The sequence below is a fragment of the Antechinus flavipes genome, chromosome 3, assembly GCF_016432865.1.
Source record: "Antechinus flavipes isolate AdamAnt ecotype Samford, QLD, Australia chromosome 3, AdamAnt_v2, whole genome shotgun sequence".
Taxonomy (NCBI): domain Eukaryota; kingdom Metazoa; phylum Chordata; class Mammalia; order Dasyuromorphia; family Dasyuridae; genus Antechinus; species Antechinus flavipes.
The window spans coordinates 70184457-70206907 of NC_067400.1; the positions used below are offsets into that span (position 1 = coordinate 70184457).

At 33.0% G+C, this 22451-nt stretch overlaps 1 protein-coding gene across 2 annotated transcripts in view; it reads right to left on the reverse strand.

Moving 5' to 3' along the window:
* The window catches only part of SPAG16 (sperm associated antigen 16), a 1154057-nt gene that overhangs the window by 968066 nt on the left and 163540 nt on the right, over positions 1-22451 (reverse strand). For both annotated transcript variants that reach the window (XM_051983613.1, XM_051983614.1), the window contains exon 10: positions 13478-13605. In XM_051983613.1, coding sequence (XP_051839573.1) covers positions 13478-13605 — 128 coding nt within the window. The remainder of the gene's footprint in view (positions 1-13477; positions 13606-22451) is intronic.

Below are 22451 nucleotides of genomic sequence, written 5' to 3' on the forward strand. Positions count from 1 at the left end.
ATGAATATATGATTCTTTATCTCTGCCAAAAAATGGGAGGCATATTGCATCATCAGTCCATTGAAATCATGATTATTCACTGCGTTGGTCAAAGTTCTGAGATAATTCAAAATTATTTTCCCTCACATTATTATTATAGTTAATGCAAAATTGTTCTCTTAGTTTTATTCATATGTTCACATCTCTTCATACAAGCATTCTCATATTTATTTGAGTATTTCATATTTATATTGTACATTTTTATGGTACAATAAAATTCCATTACATTCATATACAATAATTTGTTTAGTCATCCCCCCAAATCATTTTTTTCCCCAGGTCTTTATTTCAACACAAAGCATTGAATATTTTGGTACTGATACATCTTGCTCACTGTTTTCATTGGAATCATGTCTAATAGCTTAGTGTCACTTTTAGGAATAATTAAAAGTTGTTTTTCCAGAATGGTTGAATTAATTTACAACTCCATCAAGTAAACTTGTTTTCCCACAATCCTTCAGCAAACTGACTTTTTTCTTTTTGGTCATTTTTATATTGATGGGCATCAGAAAAAATCTAAGAGATATTTTAATTAGCATTTCTATTAGTACTAATTGTTTAGAATATTTTATATGGTTGTGGATATAATGTATTTCTTCATTTGAGAATATGTTCTTAATCGTTGATCACTTACCAGTTGGTGAAGAGCTCATATTCCTTTATATTATCATCATTTCTATATTTCGTATTTTAAATCTTTAACAGAGGAATTTGTTGTGATATCTTCCATTTCCTCAGTACTTTCCATTATGATTCTAACTGCATGTAAATAACATAATGGACTTGAAGTTATAAATACTTCAGTTCAAGTCCAGCCTCAGACACTTAACTAGATGTGTGACCTTGATAAAATATTTCACCTCTGTCTCAATTTTATAAAAAACAGTGATAATAATAGTACCCATTATTTGTGTTTGGAGGGGTCAAATGAAATATATATAGTATTGTATAAAATTTGAAGTTTTATATAAATAGTAGTTTTTGTGTTTATTACTATTATTTGTATGCAGAAGCTTTTCAATTTTATGTAATCATTTCTATGTCTTTTTTAGGTAAGAATTCTTCTCTAAACCATAGCTGCAAAAGTCATCTTCCTCCTCTAGTCTATTCGCTAGCAGGTGTGCGTGTGTGTGTGTGTGTGTGTGTGTGTGTGTGTGTGTGTGTGTGTGTTGTGGGTGTGTATATGATTTGATTTTGAATATTTAGGGCATGCAACCATTTGGAAAGACAGCTGGGGCACAAAATTCAGCACTGGGTCTAGAATCAGGAAGACAAATTAAAAACCAGCCTTAGAACTTTACTGGTGATATGAGCCTGATCATGTCACTTACCGCTGTTTGCTTTAGTTTCCTCAACTATAAGGTAATATGAGCTGGATAATAATAATAATAATAAATGAACTGGATATAAGGAAATGGCAAACCACTGTAGAATCTTCACCAAATATATTCCAGATGGGATAAGGAGGAGTCAGACAAAACTGAATAACAAAATCATTTGGAAATTTCTCGTTTTATTTATTTTAAACTTAATTTATTTCAGACTGCTTCCTAGTTTTACTGACAGTTTTTGTGAAATATAAAGTTATTATCCCAGTAGTGGGAATCCTTGGGTTTATCAAATATTATGATATTGCTTCTGGGTTTTATTTATCTAATACATTCCACAGATTATTTCCTATTTTTTAAGCATTACAAAATTATTTTAATGATTATTATTTTATAATAATTTGAAATCAAATATTGCTAGGCCCTCTTCATTCTTAATATTTTTTTCATTTTGTTAGTTCATTTTTTATTATATCACCTGAGACTCTTTATCATTTGTTCCTCCAGATGATTTCTGTTATCATTTTGTCTACATTTATAAGATATTTTGGTATTCTAATTGTTATCTTGATAAATTTGTGATCAATTATTTTAATTATATTGGAAAGGTCCAGTCATAAGCAATTGCTATTTATTTAATTATTAATAACTTTTGTTTTATTTCCACAAAAATGTTTTGGAACAATATTTATATAAATTCTTGATATGCCTTTTTTACATTCCATAGTAGTATTCGGTAGTTATTTTGAATGGAATTTCTTTTTTCTAGTCTTCCTACTAGGTTTTCTTAGTTACATAAAGACTGATAGTTTTGTGGCTTTATTTTATATTTTGTTATTTTACTGAAGCATGTAAATATTTGCATTAATGTTGTTAGTTGAATCTTTAGAATCTGTTGAGCAAACCATCATACTATTTGTGTATACCAATAATTATTTTCTATTGGCCTACTATTATTTCCTCAATCTTTTTCTTGTTTTATTACTATAGAATTGAAATTACTTATTGCTAATTATATTATACATACATAATTTACATATCTATTATATATACATATTAAATAATAGTGATGACAATGAAAATCATTGGTCAAAATTGTCAAGTAGAAAGATTCAATTATATTTAGCTTCAAATCTTTGCAAGTAACTAATACTGAAATACCAGAGATAAAAATATTAAACATATGCCAGGGTCCAAAGGTATATGAAAATAAATTCATCATTATTCTTTCTTACTATTCTGGTTGGATAAAATAGAGCTCTGATTCTTTATATTTAGTATACATTAATGAGATAATTATTTCCTGAAAAAAAAATTGAGGATAAAAGATTTATCCCACAAGTCAGCCCTTCAGAGGCTGGCTGCCCAGAAGCCTCCCCTCTCAGTACCTAGTCTGCCAGTTCCAGAACTGGTTAAAAGAGTTCCAGATTTTATAAACCTGTGCCAAAATAGTACTAGAGAAGCTGCCATTTTATTTCTACCTTGAGATTTCATCAAGAAGAAAAGCAATACAAAGCCCTGACTAGACCAGAAAAAAGGCAGCAGGATGAATGTCTTCCATTTGGCTGCTACTGAAGTTAACAATGTGAATGTCCTATTGTCCATGTTTTAGTTCAAATATTTACAGAACATCATATTAAAGATTTACAAGCAAAAACTGAACAGTATGGAGAGCAAGAAATCTTGGTTCAGGAGTACAAAGGATGAGGTATACTTTCTACTTGATAAAAATTATAGGCAACAAAAGATGCTTAATACTGCATATGCTCTCACATGCACTGGTTCTGTTGGTATTTTCCTTTATTAGGGAGGTTTATATGGCAAGGATATTTTGAGAAATTACTCTGATATAAAAACTGAAGACTATTATCATTATCACCATCCTAATCACTATTAATTATATTACAAAATAAAAATTAATATTAAATATTATAAAATATGCCATTATCAGTAAAAATAATAAAGGATAATTAGTAATTTTAGTATTGGGCTTCTATTTAATCCTTCCTCTTCATTTAAACTTTTAAGAAAAAGATTTTGCCCCTATTGAATTATATACACATGCAAAGTATGTGCTGAACCTAATTCTTAATCCTTTCAAACATTCCCTCCTTCCCCCCAGGTCAGATTTCCTCTTATTCATTAGTTCTCTGAGAGGACTACACTGTCTGACACTTTTTGCAGAATCAGGGAAGAGAAAAAAAAGTTGTGTAATTTCTGCTGCCTTGAAATTAGAGTTATTTCTGACAGAGCATTGTCATACATTTTTCTTGGCCTTCATATGAGGAGACAAAATTTGGTTCATTGCTTTTTCAACAAAACACAGAGACAAGAGCAAAGGTGGTTAATAGTCTTATAGCTAAGACTACAGAAGGAAAGAAATGTTTGGGCGAATCCCAAAGAATAATCAAATAAGTAAGTTTGTCAGGGCTAAAGGATCATGGAAGAAGAGGGAAAGGGGTGTTAAATGAGAATTCTAAGATTAGCATTCTCCACCATTATTATATAGAGTTATTATCTTATTGGATTTCTTACTTTCTTGCCCTGTGGAAATAGTTTTATTTGCTCTTCCTCTGGTCCATAATTCCTATATTTTATTTTCCTTTTAAGAGGTAGTGGGGTCAGAGGAAAATGTCTACATTTTCCTTTTGTTGGTCACATAATTCTCCCTTTGCCTTATTGGAAATTATACATAATCATGCATATGTCATAACTTATGTGAACAAAAAAATAGTCTTGGAAAATTAAACCAAAACTAAATTATGAATTTATGGTTTGTACTTAAATTTAAGTTTCATTTCTGTTAAGTTACAAGAAACACCAAAGCACATATACATATGTACATACATGCAACACACGTTAACATATCACAATTGATGCTCTGAACAGAACAACAATTTCTTCAAGCATCAAAGAAAAATTGCTTCCAGAGGCAGGGACTATTAAATAATCCTAAGTTAACTAGAAAGCTCAATTAACCAGAACATTTCGTTTCTTGAGACATATATTAATTGAGCTTTTTTTTAATGTGTTGAAATACTGACACATTTACCATAACCATATGATACTTGTGAATGAAAATAAATTTTGCTTTGGGAAAAATGGTAGTCCAGAGTTCTGACAAAGGTGCATGGGGGTAAACAAAATCAATCCCTCAGCAATTATAATGGAATCTTTTCTCATCTGTCTGAATGTTGAAAGTGAAGATCTTGAGACAAACCATAGCTGCCTTTTACTTTACTTGCTGCTATTTCATAGTGAAGTAATAAGTAAATTACTCTGATATATCTTTAAAAATATTTGATGTAAGAAAACATGAGAAAACCAGTTTACTTTGAACAACTGATTTTTTTCATTCTTTGTAATAATGTCCTGGTAGCATAAATGCCTTATAGCTAAGGGGTCCCTCACAACTTGATCTGACTTTTGGTTTGCCACTGGTCTCCAATGATTCTGGAGGAGACTCTCTATTTCACTTAAATCTCTATGTCACTTAATCCAATTCATGCACAAGTAGAGACATCACTCTCCTTGAGAATAAAGAATGAACAACAATGTATGGCTAAGGAATATTCTCAATTAATAATTTCTCTTTTTATGATATTATCAAAATCCCGGCATTTTAGAGTAGTCATCCACATGACTCCAGATACTTGAAAATCACCCATCACCTTTGAATGAATTCCATTCTATTTGGGGAAAGCTCTATTTAGGAGGAAACAAACTAACACCCTATTACATTAAAAAAATCTAAACTTCTCTGTTTTAAATTGTTACCCACTATTCCCATTTCTATTCTTTGGGCTCAAATTGAACAAGTCTAATTTCATTATACTTGACATCTTCCATGTACTTAAATAAAACTATTTTTGGCCTCCTGATTTTTTCTTCTCAGAAGCTTTATTCTCTGGGTTAGCTTTCTCTGGCTACTCTTCAGTTTATCAACTCCATTGTCCTAGAAACCATTTCTCTCTTTTGGCTAAAATACATTTTTATGTTTTTCAACTATTAAGCATTTTTTCTTACTGCTGTGGGGAGGGAGGAAGGAGGAAAAGTAAGGGAAAAGGAAAAAAAAAGATTATGTATAGTGAATTCAGCAAGCCTATGTCAATGCATACTAATCAACCTACCAAAGTATTACTATATACCTAGAAAATATGATAATGAAAGTCATCCAGAGGAACAAAGGATCAAGAATATCAGGGAAATTTTTTTTCATGTGGGAAGGAAGGGAACCTATAGAGTCCCTGATCTCAAACTCTTATACAAAGCAGCAATTCTCAAAATAATTTTGTGTTGAAAATACATTAGGTATATAACATACTGAAATGAACAGATCTAGTAGCATAATGTTCATTATAGCTGAAGATCCCAGTTATTGAAATAAGAATTCACTATATGATAAACTGCTGGGTAAAGTAGACAATAATATGGCAGAAATTTGGTTTAGGTATTCTTCTCAATGAAGTTGGGAGTTTATTCAGCTTTATATGTATAAAGGGAATCTAGTTAAAATATACAATTTAATATAAATCATTTATGAGTTTAATGTTAAAAGGAAAATGTTCCTGAAAACAACTTAGGAAGAATACACAATGTAACTTGCAATGGAGTTTTCCATTTTAAATAATGTATTTAATGATGATGGGAAGAAGGGAAAACTATTAAAATATCAGAATGTTGGAAAACAAACTAAGTAAAATGGGCCATAGAATCTATTCATTGTTAAGTCCAAAGTCACCTTTTGTTCATTACAATATGAATTATTTTTGGTTCCTTTTTATGACCAAACATATTAAATAAACAATTCTTGTATTCATTACATAGCAATAAAGAATTTAGAATTTTAATTAACAATTATTTTCCAAATTTCTAATATAAACTATAAAATCCTTCTTTCAATAAACTAATGAATTATGATATTATAATTGTCATTAATTAACCAAAATAGAAATTTTGGAGTACTATAATAGAAAATATGAAAAATATTATGGCTAAAGTTAATTCTCCCTACTAAAGAGCAGAAACAATCAAAAAAAGAATATTACTTCTATAATATATAAATGCCCCTAACCCCTGAGTGTCATCAATTGCACCAAGAGAGCTCATTGAAATCGTAGGTGCCATTTGTATCTTTATTATTAGAATACTATATCAAAAATGTATGAGTATACAGAAATTAAGTGTTTATGACTCCTCATTAAAAATTCCCAAAATGGAAGAAAGAATGCCATGAAAGGCTACCCACACATTTTTCTGATTGTAAGATGAACGTCATTAGTCTTTCTTGCTTTAGTCAAAGAACATAAGGCAATGATGATGAAATTGATGTCATTATTTCATTGGTAGAGGAAACCTGAAATGGGTAAATTTCTTCTCTCAATACAGTCCAGAAGTTTCTCTGCAATGCAGTTGCATGAGGCAACTGGAGCAGGTCTCAGAATCAGTATTTTGGCAGAGAGACTTTAACCCAAACTTTCCTAATTCCAAAGCCACTTAGCTCTTAGTTCACTGTTCCATGCTGTATATAAATTAATAATAGAAAACTCCCTTTGTTTCTGGTGCTCAGAGAATATACTATTTTGGTTAATTTATTATTATCATTAATTCAGGGTTAACTTATATGTATACTAAGGATGGGCTACTAATTTCCAAAGAGCACAGATGAAATGTTAAATATTTTAAAACTACAACAAATATAATTTAACTTTTGTTTGATAATTTTAAAAAAAGGTCAGAATCTTACATGTCTAACATTCATGATTACCTGGTATAACAACTTTCTTCACACAATACTCTAGAGAAATTATTTGTGTTTTAGTGTGGGTGACAGCTCGCACATTGTCAGTTAATGTTGGAATTAGAAATCCTACTTGGCTTTGAGTCCTGACTCTTCTCAACTAGCTAAATGAATTTTAACAAGTTATTTATAAGTTCTCTGATGTTCAGTTTTTTTTACCCATTACATCGTATTTGTACTTCCTATCTCATAAGTCTAAGGAGAATTCTTTACAAACTTTACAAACAAATATACACTGTTCATTACTATTAACTATTCTAACATCACCAATTCTTAGATTACACTTAGGCAGAGAAAAAAGCAAATGGGTGGCAAAAAGGGAGCCGACCTTGGAGTTAGGAAAAGCTGGTTTCCATACTTGATTTGGTTCATTCTAGCTCTATGACTATGACCCTGTGCTACAGGACATTTGATTCTGCAGTGCTCCACACACTAAGACTGTAATTTGCAAAGTAGAATGATGAATTGATGAAGGGATTCCCTCCTTGTTAGTTCCCCAGATTAGTGAAATCACAAATATAAAAACAAAACAAAACTGACCCTCTGCAAGCTGTATAGAAATAGTGAATTCAGTTTCAAGTAGTAGTCTATATTCAGCAATGATGTTTGCATGTTAACTGATCAGTTGCCATGAGCAAGCATTATATGTCAAAGCCTATGAGATATCTTAACTGATCTAAATTTAAACTCAATTTGAAATGCTTCTGATTTTTTAGCTCAAGGAAATTCACTGTCTATAAATACAAGTTATTAAAATATTTCTCACTTTAAATTTAACTAGCATTAAACTTTGTGGTCATCATATTATTATAATTTTATTATGATAGAATTTGCAGGTGAAGTATCTTTCAATTTCAATTGACAACTGTTTTTCAAAAGAATGACCACATGCTTAATTCTTCATTTGACTGTATTAACCTACTGATGTATTTTTTCCTTAATTAGGGTCAAGAAATAGTTTGCAATCATGTACCTATGGAATGTCCCTGTCCTAATGTTAGAGTACATCTACAGGATGGAAAATTACTGGCAAGGCATTATACCTAATAGTAAGAACAGAAATATTTTGTCTATATTCTATTGTGAATGATTTGTACATTGATAGCATCAGTAAAACTTTATTTATAACAAGCTTTTTCTAACAATGTTTATTGATTCCCATATAGTATCTACTGAAAACCATATTTAATAGGAATAAAGAGATGATAAAGGGACTTTTTAGTCAATAATATGTATGAGCAAATATTTGCATGTGATTGCATCCATGTGTTATACAAAATGTGCTAATATAAAAATATATATATAATTTTCACCATTAGTAAAATAAATAAACAAAAAACTGCCCAAGTTAGGATTAGAAATTTATAAATTCGAATTAGAAAAATAAGAAATATTCACATTGCCTTTCTCACTGAAAACAATAAACATAAAACTATTAATGGGTTATAACTAATCTTATAGCTTTCTACTTCTTCATTAGAATTAATAAACAAGAGATCAAATGAAAAGAATAAAGAAAAGAAACTGGTGAGAGATAGGGATAGAGAAAGAGACAGAATGAGAAAGTATAAACAGATAAATGATTCTGTTAGTCTAAGGCTATTCACTATGGATATAGCTTCTACAGTGTTTTGTGTTGTTTCCCACCATTTAAGATACCGTTAAAAAGATTAAACACTACTCACAGCTCTTCAACTATTCTCTAATCATTCATCATTTATTTCAATTGTGATAATAAAAGCAAATCACTATAATGTTAATTATTCTCAGAAATAAATAGAGATCAAGCTGAAAACGATAATTCAGTCAAAAAGGTAGAACTAGCCTTTGGCTGCACATTTTCCCCTCTTGTTTTTGTTATAATCGGCCAAGATTGCTTGCCTCTATGTTCTTCCACTCCTCACATTTGAGGCTACTAAATTTCCACCTGTAAATTCAGGTCAATTACAGATCTTAAAACCAATTCTGACACCAGAAGAGATAGAAGGGTGTGAGTAAAAACATCAGGTAGAGCAGAAAGCCACCTATTGGATGTCAGAGATAGAATTCCAAATTGCCATTGGAACATTACTCATAATATGTCAAATAAAGACTGGGCATACCCACTCAAAAAATTTTAAACTACATTTTACCAATATTTATCTTTTTTTTTTTTTAAATAGCAGGCAAGATCTTGAAAAATCTTTTATAAAATCTATGTAAATTAAAGATATACCAAATTCCTGAACTACCAATATGGTAATCAGGATCAAAATATGATATAAGAACTACAATGGCTGATTGTGATCACAGCTTCCAATTCATTAATTATCTTTTAAATAACATGTTCTGAGATTCTCCTGGAAGTCAAAGTTAAGTTCACTGGTTTAATAATCATATTACCTATAATCTCTCTAGTCCCATGGCTTTTTGCTCTCCACTCTATCAAAGATCAATGACTGAAGTAGCTCAATAATAAGTGTCAGCAGTTCATTGTTTGTCTCAGAGATTTAAGAGTTGGAAGTATAAGAAGTCTTACAATTCAACTCCAACTTATAGATTGTGTAGTAGAGGCAGAGAGTTGAAGTGATTTGGCCACAACTAGTTAAGTATTTGAAACAAGATTTAAACTCATATCTTCCAGATTCCATATCTAGTTCTATAACCACTAACTGGTAGTGTTAAATTCAAATAGAAACAGATTGCAGTGGGCTGCTCAGAGATTCAGAAAACCACAACTCAACATTATCTGTGATGCATTGTATTGTCATTTTTTTCTTAAACATTTCCTGCTGAATTTTAGATTAGGAAATCCTAGCTATGTTTTCTATGAATTTTTTTTGAAAACTTCTTTCTAAAAATCCAGAATTTTGGGCATATCAGCCAGTGAGTCAGGGATTAGACCTATGATTTCACTGGTCTAGGGAACATCCGGATGAGGAAACTGCACCAAAGTTAGCAGCTTTTCTTCACCTATGGTCTCTTAGGCAGCACTGCAGATAGAGCACTGGTCCTGGAATCAGGAAGTTTCATCTTCCTGAGTTCAAATCTACCCTCAAACACTTCCCAGATGGGTGATCCTATTTCCCTCAGCTTCCTTATCTGTGAAATGAGCTGGAGAAGGAAATGGCAAAACAATCTAGTTTCTTTGCCAAGGAAAGCCCAGATGAGGTCATGAAGAGCTGGATATGACTGAAAAATGACTCAACAAATGGCCTTGGAGAGTTTTAGGGCAGGAAGGATTGCGCCACCCCAGACAGTCCAAGGAGAGGTGGCTAGCTCTCCTCCCAATACACCACATGGCCTCTCCTTCAGATTACCTCTGGCCTGTTTTTTTTTTTTTTTTTTCCCTACTTCATTACCTCTCCCTAAGTTTACTGGCCTGCTTCAATAATCGGTTCTTCCTTATTAATAAGAATTAGGTCTAGAATGGGAGATGACCTCATTACCTCCTCTAACTTGTGATGAATGAAATTATCTTTGGGGCAAGACAATAATTTATTAGCTCTTCCTCTAGAATAAGATAGAGAGCAGCAGAATAAATCTGAGTAATGAAGACCCTGTCACTAATATATCATAATTCCAGGCCTGGCTTATGATTTATTTCCCTGATTCTCCATCTATGTTCTCTTTCAGCTCCAGCTGCTAGCATAGTAGACAGAGCATTGGGCCTGGAATCAGTAATATCTGAGTTCAAATCCTGCCTCTAGGCTTTCTAGCTCTGTGTCCTTGGCCAAATCATTTAATCTCTGACTCATTTTCCTCAATAGTAATGTGGGGCTGACATTAGCACCTACCTCCCAGGGTTGTGGAAAGGATCAAATGAGAAATAACTGTCAGAGCTTGTAGCACCTGCCTGACACCTAGTAGGCTCTATCTGGATGCTTATGTGTCCCCGAAGACGCTTCCCCACATAGACCCTGCCCGGTATACTGCAGGGTACACCAGTGGCAGGGCTACTGCTATTCCTTCCTCCAAAGACCTACACCCGAATGATGTCTATCACATTCACTCCCTCTTGTTCTACAGTTTCCTCACATGACTTTATTTTCTTAATAAATAATACTTCCCCGCCCCCTCGCCCTCTGCTTTTACATATTCTGTTCCTTTTGAATAAGATCTATCTTTGTAGTGAGAGGCAGTATGACCGTATAGAGAGCTTCCCCCAAAGCTAGTCAAGTCCGGCCACTGGCACAATCCTGGCTAGGACACTTAATCTCTTAGTGCTCCAGGCAGTTCTGTAGGAGTGTGAGTGGTAGGAGAGGTGCCACCTTGTATTAGTAGACATTTCCTGGTCTAGGAATTCTACCCATGAATGGAATCTGGGGCTCAGTTCCTGCCCCTAACACTGTGAAGAGGTCTCAGGCCCTGTTCAAACTCTGACCCTCCTGGCCATTCTCCCACAGAGCCACCTGTGAACTCCTCTGACCTTGCCGGATTCTGAGGGACAGTGAGCTCAGAGCCCTGGGCCTGGGAGAGCTATTCTCTGTCCTAAACCACCTTCTGAAGGCTTCTCCTACCTTTTCCATGCTTATATCTCTGCCTACCAGTTGTAGTTGTTTGAAGGGCTAAGCATTTTCAGCAGAAAGGCTATTGCAGCTCTTTTGTGATTGAAAGTAGACCCACCTATACAGGAAGCCTTGAGGCACTAAGTCTGTTTTTTAAACTGCTTCTTCCCTCATGTCAATAGGACTCTCACAGATGAAACTCTTTTGAAACAGTCTGAAAAATATTTTTCAATTCCTATAAAACTTCTGACTACTACTCTAGGTTCATGCAAATTACCCTGAAAAATACCACTTGGCAAAGGAGAAGGAGGAAACTAATGAGAAGATTCATTTCAACTCCCAGCATGCTCTTGGTCATTAGTTTTGGACCCATGCAAATCATTTCAGTAGCAAGACTCAACAAGGGACCAGAAAAAAAAAAAAAAAACCAGCAGGTTTTGCTCCACTTCCCCCACTGTCCCCAAAGAATTCAATCAATACCAAGGATTCCACTGGCAATCTTAACAGACCTCTGACTCCATCCGCTATGGAGATGAAATTGCACATGACTCACCCAACTAAATCTATTGCATCCCTCAATCCTAGCCAGTGACAAACTGGGCTACGTCATCACAGACTGAACTCTAGTTTCAGTTTCTGTAAATTGTATTTTCCCAAATTTCTCTTTGCTGGATTTCCACATTCCCTAATTCCACCACTTCTACTATCAGAAACACTCTCTTCACTCTAATGCACAGTTCAAACATGTATTTTATGAGGAATACAAAAATATAAAAAGAAATGAGAAAAATTTTAGTAGAACAAAATGTAGAAAATATTCTCATCTCAGATAAAATCTAAGCCAATTTTTGGGTTCATATTCTATTTTGATATTTTAGTATACTGATCCATTATACATACACACATATGTATGTATATATATGTGTGAATATATATTATACAAATGTGTGACATAAAAAGACCTATAAGAAAATTTCATACAATAACAATTTTTTTTAACCTTAAATTGATTCCTAAGTTCTATTCAGAATTTTAAGTCCAAAATTTAGGTTATTTACATAATGGTTGAGAAAATTATCTATTTGGATAGTATCAGACAAATTAAAAAAGAAAATTAAAAAAAAAAAAAAAAAACCTCCTCCTTAGAACCATAAAGGGTACAAAACTTAACATGCTCTACAAGTATATACAGATTCATTGCATAAATAACTTTTCCTTCCAAAAACTGTGAGTAAATGACAATAAAACTTTGTTTTTTAATAAGTGACATTGCATCTATTATCCCCAGAATCTACCTCACTACAGTTATTGTCTTAAAAAGACAGACAAATAAGAGAAAAATGCTAATATGAGGGGAAATTTTGCAATGATAAGCAACCAAACTATTAAATAAAATAGATCTGTATACATAAGCTATATATCTATACATATACAGACATTTATATGTATATATATATATATATATTTGTATGTATTTACATATACATATAAATATAATGCAGGCCTGACATATACATATAATGTGCACAAAATGAGACTGTTTATTTTTTAGAAACTATGGGGATCCTTTTGTAGATGGTATCTTCCTTATAACTACAGCCTCTAAGACAAATATATAGAAGAGTCCACTTAGTCTGTACTGCCATCAAGTGCCTAAACCACTTTGTTCAAAAATCATCACCAATTCTAAGTAGATTCATTTATAGCTATAATAGCAATTTGGGAACTGGCTAAAAGCAAGCACCCACTATGAATCCCTAAAAATCACCAGAAACTTCCAAAATAAAATGTAAAAATCATCAATAGACATATAGAATTCTTACCAGTTCACTGGAAGATCATGCAGTCTAAAAATGTCACTTAACTTGTATTCAGTTTTTGGTGGAGAAATATTTTCTTTGTAGAAATATAAATTTGGATTTGGTTGTATATTGATGGGAAATTCTGAATCCTAAGAGAAACAAAAATAGATCTTTAAATAGCTAAATCACAGAAAATAAAACTAAACAATTTACTAGTAAATTCTTTCATAATGACTTCTGATTTTACCTCTTCCAGGCCTTACCATATGGCTTCCAAAGTAACTTATTTAATAATAATAATAATATATATATATATATTTTTTTTTAGCTCATCCTCCTTTTTTTTTTTTTTTTTTTAGCATTTTGTTTATAAAACATATGCATGGGTAATTTTTCCAACACTGACCCTTGCATAACCTTTGTTCCATATTTTCCCCTCCTTCCCCCCCACACTCTCCCCTAGCTGGCAGGTAATCCAATACACATTAAATATGTTGAAATACATTTTAGATCCAATTTATAAAAACATATTTATACAGTTATCTCGCTTCACAAGAAAAATCAGATCAAGAAGGAAGAAAAAGAAAAACTTGAGAAAGGAAACAAAATGCAAGCAAACAACAACAGAGAGTGAGAATACTATGTTGTGGTTCACATTCAATTCCCACAATCCTCTTTTTTAGGTATAAATGGCTCTCTTCATCACTGAACAAGTGGAACTGGTTTGAATCCTCTCATTGTTTCCATTAGAATTGATCATCATATAATCTTCTTGTTGCCGTGTATAATAATCTGCTCATTTCACTTAACATCAATTCATGAAACTATTTCTAGCCATATGAAAAGATGTTCCAAGTCATTATTAATCAGAGAAATGCAAATTAAGACAACTCTGAGATACCATTACACACCTGTAAGACTGGCTAGAATGACAGAAAAAGATAATGCGGAATGTTGGAGGGGGATGTGGGAAAACTGGGACACTGATGCATTGTTGGTGGAATTGTGAACACATCCAGCCATTCTGGAGAGCAATCTGGAACTATGCTCAAAAAGTTATCAAACTGTGCATACCCTTTGATCCAGCAGTGTTTCTACTGGGCTTATATCCCAAAGAGATATCCCTGTATGTGCCAAAATGTTGTGGCAGCCTTGTTTGTAGTGGCCAGAAGCTGGAAAATGAAAGGATGTCCCTCAATTAGAGAATGGCTGGGTAAATTGTGGTATATGAATGTTATGGAACATTATTGTTCGGTAAGAAATGATCAGCAGGATGAATACAGAGAGGACTGGCGAGACTTACATGAACTGATGCTGAGTGAAATGAGCAGGACCAGAAGATCATTATATACTTCAACAACAATACTATATGAGGATCAGTTCTGATGGACGTGGCCATCCTCAGCAATGAGATGAACTAAATCAGTTCCAATAGAGCAGTAATGAACTGAACCAGCTATGCCCAGAGAAAGAATTCTGGGAAATGAGTATGAACCACTACATAGAATTCCCAATCCCTCTATTTTTGTCCGCCTGCATTTTTGATTTCCTTCACAGGCTAATTGTACACTATTTCAAAGTTCAACTCTTCTTGTGCAGCAAAATAACTCTATGGACATGTCTACATATATTGTATTTTACTTACACTTTAACATATTTAACATGTATTGGTTTACCTGCCATCTGGGGGAGGGGGTAGGGATTAGAATCCTTACAAGCTGTTAAGTCATTAGAATTGATAGAGACAATAATTATCTAATTTAACATGGTTCAGTATGATTGATCTGATCTTATAAGGAGATGTTATAGGCCAGAACTTGAAACAAGATACTAAGTGGAAGTGAGAAACAATGCTTGTGTTCACACCATTAGAGAGCTCATATAAGCAAGAAGCTCTTAGGCCACAGAGCACTTTGAGACAGACACAGAGGCACTCTGGGAGATTGAGAGCCAGAAGCCCTCTCTCAGAGGCAAGAAAGTTTCATTCCAACTTTTCACCTTGGTGCTGGCTGGAGATATTTGGAAGAAGAGAAGTCGAAGCTGACAGAGGCAAAAGATTAGCAACGAGAGCTCTCAGAACCAAGGAAAGAGATAAGAAATAAAGGTTTGGATTTTATCAGCTGGCTACATTTGGAGTGATTATTACTTGGAACTGAAACTAAGGCTGCCTCCAGAAAACCTCCCCAAGAAACCTGCTCCCAGAGAACCATTTTATTAAAGAAGACGTTTTGCAACTGTCAATGCTGAAAAATTACCCATGCATATATCTCGTAAATAAAAGGCTATAATAATTAAAAAACAAACAAACAAACAAAAAATCAATTCATATAGGTCTCTCCAGGCCTTTCTAAAATCATTCTGCTGATAGTTTCTGATAGCACAATAATATTCCATAACATTCATAAACCATAATTTACTCAGCCATTCTCCAATTGATGGGCATCCCCTCAGTTTCCAGTTTCCTGACACTACAAACAGGGCTGCCACAAACATTTTGGCACATACAGGTCCTTTTCCCATCTTTAGTATTTTTTTGGAGTATGAGCCCAGTAGAAACACTGCTGGGTCAAAAGGTATGTACAGTTTGATAACTTTTTGAGCATAGTTCCAAATCACTCTCCAGAACTGTTGGATCCATTCACAACTCCACCAACAATGTATTAGTATCCCAGTTTTCCCACATCCCCTCCAGCATTTGTCATTATCTTTTTCTGTCATCTTAGCCAATCTGACAGGTGTGTAATAGTATCTCAGAGTTGTCTTAATTTGCATTTCTTTGATCAATAGTTATTTGGAACACTCTTTCATATGAGTGGAAATAGTTTCAATTTCTTCATCTGAAAATTGTCTGTTCCTATCCTTTGACCAATTTGATCAATTGGAGAATGGCTTGAACTATTATAAATTTGAGTCAATTCTTTATGTATTTTAGAAATGAGCCTTTATCAGAACTTTTGAATATAAAAATGTTTTCCCAATTTATTGTTTCCCTTCTAATTTTCTCTGCATTAGTTTTGTTTGTACAAAACCTTTTTAACTTAATATAATAAAAATTATTTATTTAATGATCAATAAGGATCTCTAGTTCTTCTTTGGGTACAAATTCTTTCCTCCTCCATTGATCTGAGAGGTAAACTATCCTGTGTTCTTCTAATTTGTTTATAATATCATTCTTTATGTCTAGATCATGAACCCATTTCAACATTATCTTGGTATATGATAACAATAATATTTTAGTCAGCAATATATTTTAATATTGATCTCATGCCCCTCACTATAAGATCAGAAATGTACTTATTCTCTCAAGGCCTCAAGTTTCCTCATTTACAAAGGGAACTAAACTACAAACTTATTCAATTTAGACTATGAATCACACAATATGCAAATATTTGTTTCTATGGAGAAAAAAAAAGGATCAACTTGTGTTCTTGATTCCAGAAAGTAAAAGCAGTCACCATAGAAGTCAGAGAAAAACAGATGTAGACTACAAAAGAAAGGTTGTAAAAATTAGAGTTGTCAAAACTGAAGTTGAGATATCTTAGGACATGATAGTTTCCATTTCAATGGAGGTCTTCAAGTGAATTTTAATACCCTTTTATCAGTATGCTAAGGAGCATACTGTGCTCCTTACTGTGCAGTTACTCACTGCAGATGACCACTTTTGAGATCCCTTACATAACTTGGGGATCTATGATTCTTTTGAGGAATTCTAGCTCTAACATTCTGTTTATGAGAGGTAGCTGGAAAAGCTTCATGATAATTATGTGTCTCCAATTAATTAATTGATATGCATTTATTCTTTTGTGTTGTTGGTTTAATTCTAATGTATAATTCTTTCCGAAGAAGGCCAATTCCTCAAGACTGGAAACGTTTTTCCTTTTTGTATTTGTTATCCTAGAGCCTGACACAAGTGCTGTCTTCTATAGAGTAGATCCTTAATGCAGATTTATTTAGTAATAGTTATAATAAAAATTATCAGCATTATCAATTTTAAGGATAATTATTATTATGACATAGTCATTTTAAATATGTACAGCATGGTATACAATTATTGGACCTGAGTTGAAGTCAAGTGAACAAGAATTTATTAGGAGCTTTCTATGTTCTAAGAATGGTGCTAAGTGCTGAGGATTTAAAGAAAGAAAGAAAAAAAAAGTCCCTTCCCTCAAGAAGCTCATAATCTAATGGGGAAGAAATGTTGAAGCACTATAGTTCTACCACTGTGTAACTACAAGGAAGTAACCACTCATAGCTTTACTGCTAGAGGAAAGGGATCAGCAATTGGCAATGGAGCCAAAAGGAAGCTCAGAGTTGCCTGTGATAATTTTCCAACTGCAAAACACTCTAAATGTGTTATTATTGATATTATCTTTGATCCTGTTCATCTCCCACCAGCTGATCTCCTTTGACTTCTCTGTTATGATTCTTACAAGGTGCTGAGTCACTGGAATTGATAGGCACTCCAGGAGATTCATAAGTCAGGATTCACTCTGGGAGATTCACAAGTCAGGATTCAGTTGGGAGATTGAAGTTAGAAGGACAAGCCCACTAGAGGAGGAGTCCACTAGAGGAGGATCCCACTCTTGGAGGCAAGACAGATCATTCCAACTTCCATCTTTGTGCTGGCTGGAGGCTTTGGATTTGGAGAGAGCTAGAGGCTGAAGCTGGAAGAGATAAAGGACTAGCAACAGGAGCTCTTGGAATCAAGGAGAGAGATAGGCCTCTAAGAAAGCTAACTGGGCTATTTTGGAGGAGACAATAAAGGACTGGACTTTAAAAGCTGGCTACATTTAAGGTGATTATTACTCTGAACTGAAAGGAAGGCTGCCTCCAGAAGCCTTCCGAGAAACCTGCTTCCAGAGAACGATTATACTTTAGAGAAGAGAACATTACACTTCTCCCTGTATCTGCACACTAAATTCCTTCTCTACTTTTTTGTTGTCTTCCCCCTTTAGATTGTAAGCTCCTTGAGGACAGGATTTGTTTTCTTTCATATCTCCAGTATTTAGCTCATTGTTTGGTCCATAATAGGTTCTTAATAAGTATTTATTAATCAACTGACCAATATTTGTAATGATAAAGTAATTAAGTGCTAATGGGTTTAAGTTGCACTAAATAGCATGAAAAAATTACTTTTAAAAGAATTTACTCAGTCAATTATGATAATGGCCGAGATTGATAACAAAAATAAGAAATAATTCAAAAATGTCCATCTAATCATAATGAAATCTTTTCCCAGGGCAAATCCTTTGCCAGAGCTCTCACCAAAGAGTAAAACTAACCAGGATAAATTTTATCTTTCTTAATCACATGTCCTGAATATTGAAATGGTGAAAAGCTAGGCAGTAGAAAGGTGAAAATTACAAAGAGACAAAGATACTAATTAGTTTCCAAAGTAAATAATTAAACATGGAATATTTGATTAACATACTTTTGGGCAAACAAATGTTCCTCTCAAATATCAGTGTAAGAAGCAATCTTACCAAGATTAGATTTTCTGAAGTGTAGAAAATAAAAGCTACATAAAGGAATATGATTTATTTGGCCTTTATTTAATGTCCAAAATGCAGTAGAGCCAATGTAATACACAGATATGGTAGACTCATTATTTCTAAACTTGTATTATATTTTGAAAATTTAGGTACATGAGTATATGATACTTTGCCTTGAATCTCTTTTCATCTGAAGTCATTACTTTAGAAAAGGATGGTGTACAAAACACAAAATTTAATGTTTCATTGTGTTTTTTGGATATGAGCTCTATTTCATTAGAATTTGCCTACTCTATCTTCTTATCAAAATACTGTAAGCTGTACTTGTCTAAAGTGAACACTTACAACAAATCTCAATGTATTTTTTTTTATCATCCCTCTTAAACCAGTAATTAGACAAGAGACAAAGCTAATCAACTAGGCTCTTTAGCTTTGTAGCTAATTATAATAGTACTGAGTTACATATTATTTTACAAAGTAAAATAATAATGCTAAAGGTGATTAAAACAGAAATTACTTAAGAAAGAATATAACGTACAACTCTTTTAGTATTTATCAAGGAATTTTATTAGAAACACAATTTAATAAAAAGTGGTTTGGCAAAAAAATCAATCAATTAATAAACTTTTTACTTTTCTCTCTCTTTTTTACTCTGCTAGAAATTCTGCTATTGTCTGGGTTTACAAAAACAAAGTATGAAATACTTCACAAGGACTGACATTCTACTGGAGGAGACAAGAAGTACATATGTAAATATATACAGATTAAATATGAATTATCTGAATGGCAGGCAAGGGTTAGCAGCTGGGCGGAATCACAACAGACTCTAAGAAGAAAAGGATACTTGATCTAACTCTTGAAGGAAGTAAGGGATTCTATAAAGAAGAGAGGAATTTAGAGTACATTAAAGACATGAATTACAAGGCTGTGCAGAGATAAAACAACAGGAAATGGGAGATAAAGTTCCATGTGTGCAGAAGAAAGAAAAAGACAGTTTGGTTGGACCACAGAACATAGGAAGTAGAATAATATATAATAAGGCTGAAAGAATAAGTTGAAATATGGTTGAAAAGGACTTTAAAAATCAAATCAGGAAGCTTATGTTTTATCCTTAAGTTTTTCATAAAGGAAATTTTAAGTGGATGAAGAATGTCTAGAGTCCATTCCAAATTATGGTAAGCAATTAGTGGACTAACCTTGAGATTCCATACTGCTTTGTGTGTGATTTGCATGTATATGTATGCTTACACGCACAGCACAGGCACATGTGTATATGTATATTTTGGACAGATATTATAAATAGACCACGAGTTGGGATCAGAAATCAATACGGATAGGATAAAATACTGAGATGCTTTTCAGAAACTGCAAAACCATTTTAATAAGTGAGTCTCCTTGCAATAAAGACTCAGATTCTTCCAGAATATTTATATGGCTGTGAGTGGCAGGCATGCCATGACATTCTCTGGAAATTGTCAAAAAAAATGGAAAATCCAAGAGAGCATCCTGGTTCTGAAGTTCAAGTCTTACTACTGAAGTTTACTGACTATATGCATTTGGGCATCACAATTTTTTTGGGCTTCAATTTCTTAATCTGTAAAATGGGGTTAACAAATCCCAAACAAGGAATTATGAAAAAGTGGAATAAGGAATGTCATCAAAGAAATACATAAGTGAATAAAAAAAGAACTGTCTTTTAATGAAACCAAGGGACAAATGATGAAGGTTAATATCAAGGAAAAAACAAGAAGTTCCAGCACGTAGGGTGAATTCCCTGTGAAGGACTTATAGAGGAACATAGACTAGAATCACACAGCATAGACAAATACAGCTGCATTCTTATCTGTATTCCTGAAGCAAAAAAACTCATCAATAAAATCACAGATTCACTGAAAGACTTTTTATAGTAAATTAAAATTTATGTCAATTAATTTATTAATTGTAGGAAATTTTGTTCATTCAAATATGAATCTGAAATAATTTTGTTCATTCAAATAAAAGTGATTAATTTTAAATAAATTTGGTAAAAAGTTTTAATTTTAAGATCAACTAAAAAGAGAAATAAGTTAAAATGACTTATTGAATTTCATATAAATTATAAGACATATATAACTATCTGATACTAAAATATATGTAAAAATATACTTTTTATACAAAATACAAATTTTATACAAAAATATACTATTTATGTATTTTATATATATATGGGTAATTAGATGGAACAATGGATAGAGTACTAGGCCTGGAATTAGGAAGGCTCTTCTTCCTGAGTTCAAATCTGTCCTCAGATATTTATCAGCTGTGTGACCCTGGGCAAATCACCTTACCCTATTTGTCTCAGTTTCCTCATCTATAAAGTGAGCTAAGAAAGGAAATAGCAAATCATTCCAATATCTTTGCAAAGAAAGCCCCAAAATGGAATCATGGAGGATGCAATATAACTGAAAAAAACAAATGAACAACAACAATGTCTATGTATAGGACTTAAGAGCACCATAGTGACACCCTAGGATATGAGACATTCACAATTGATAGGATTATGGCAGTTCATTATGGCAAAACAGTGACAGCTGAAAATACAACTAAATAATCACCTTCATAATAGTAACATTCACTAAGAGGAATTTCTGATTGCTAAATTTCATGTCTAAATACTAATGAAGAAGAACCAATCTAGAGACAAAATCCATATATTAGTTTTCTTTTGTTGTTAAAATATTTTGTAAAATAGGACTAAATATATATTTTCTTTGCATTTTTTGCTTCCCTGTCAACTCATATTTTTAAAAGTTTAAATATTAAACTAAAATATTTATTACTGACATCAATTAACCAAGCTAAATGAAATTTATTAAAAATAGATTTCCATTTTAAAATGTCATGAGAGTATTTAACTTTAAACAGTAAATTTTAAAGGGACTCACAAATGCTATTAATGTTTTTGTCAGATGTTACTCCTAAAGAGCCAAATGGCCATATATTTGTAAAATTTCTGTTGCTTGATGCTGTTGGTAAAAGTACACCATTTACTCTTAACTATTAATTACCACTGGATCTCAGAATTCAAAATACAACCTAAAATTGCATTTTAAATCATATTAAAAAGCAACCTGTTTTCATGTGTTTTTAAAATAAAACCTAGGACAATTATTAATGCTCAGGAATATACAAAAACATTACCACATCTACATTAAGATGCATGAGGATGGTTGATAATGGTAGAGGATGAGCCACAAAATCATTCTCACATTCAAAATTCCTCCCCTAGCCTGCCTTCTAGGAGCTTAACAATGTATACAATTTCTATTCCTTCCCCCCACAATTTGATCTCTAGAGAAAGCAATACCTTTCTCTAGAATCCCATGTCAGCCTCTCTTCTCCTGACACAGACCCTTCATTGCTCATGACCCTTCATTGTTATTATATTATGTACTGGAATTGGAAGGTACCTCAGGGATAATCTAGTTCTACCCTCTTATTTACAGCTGAAGAAACAGGTCTTC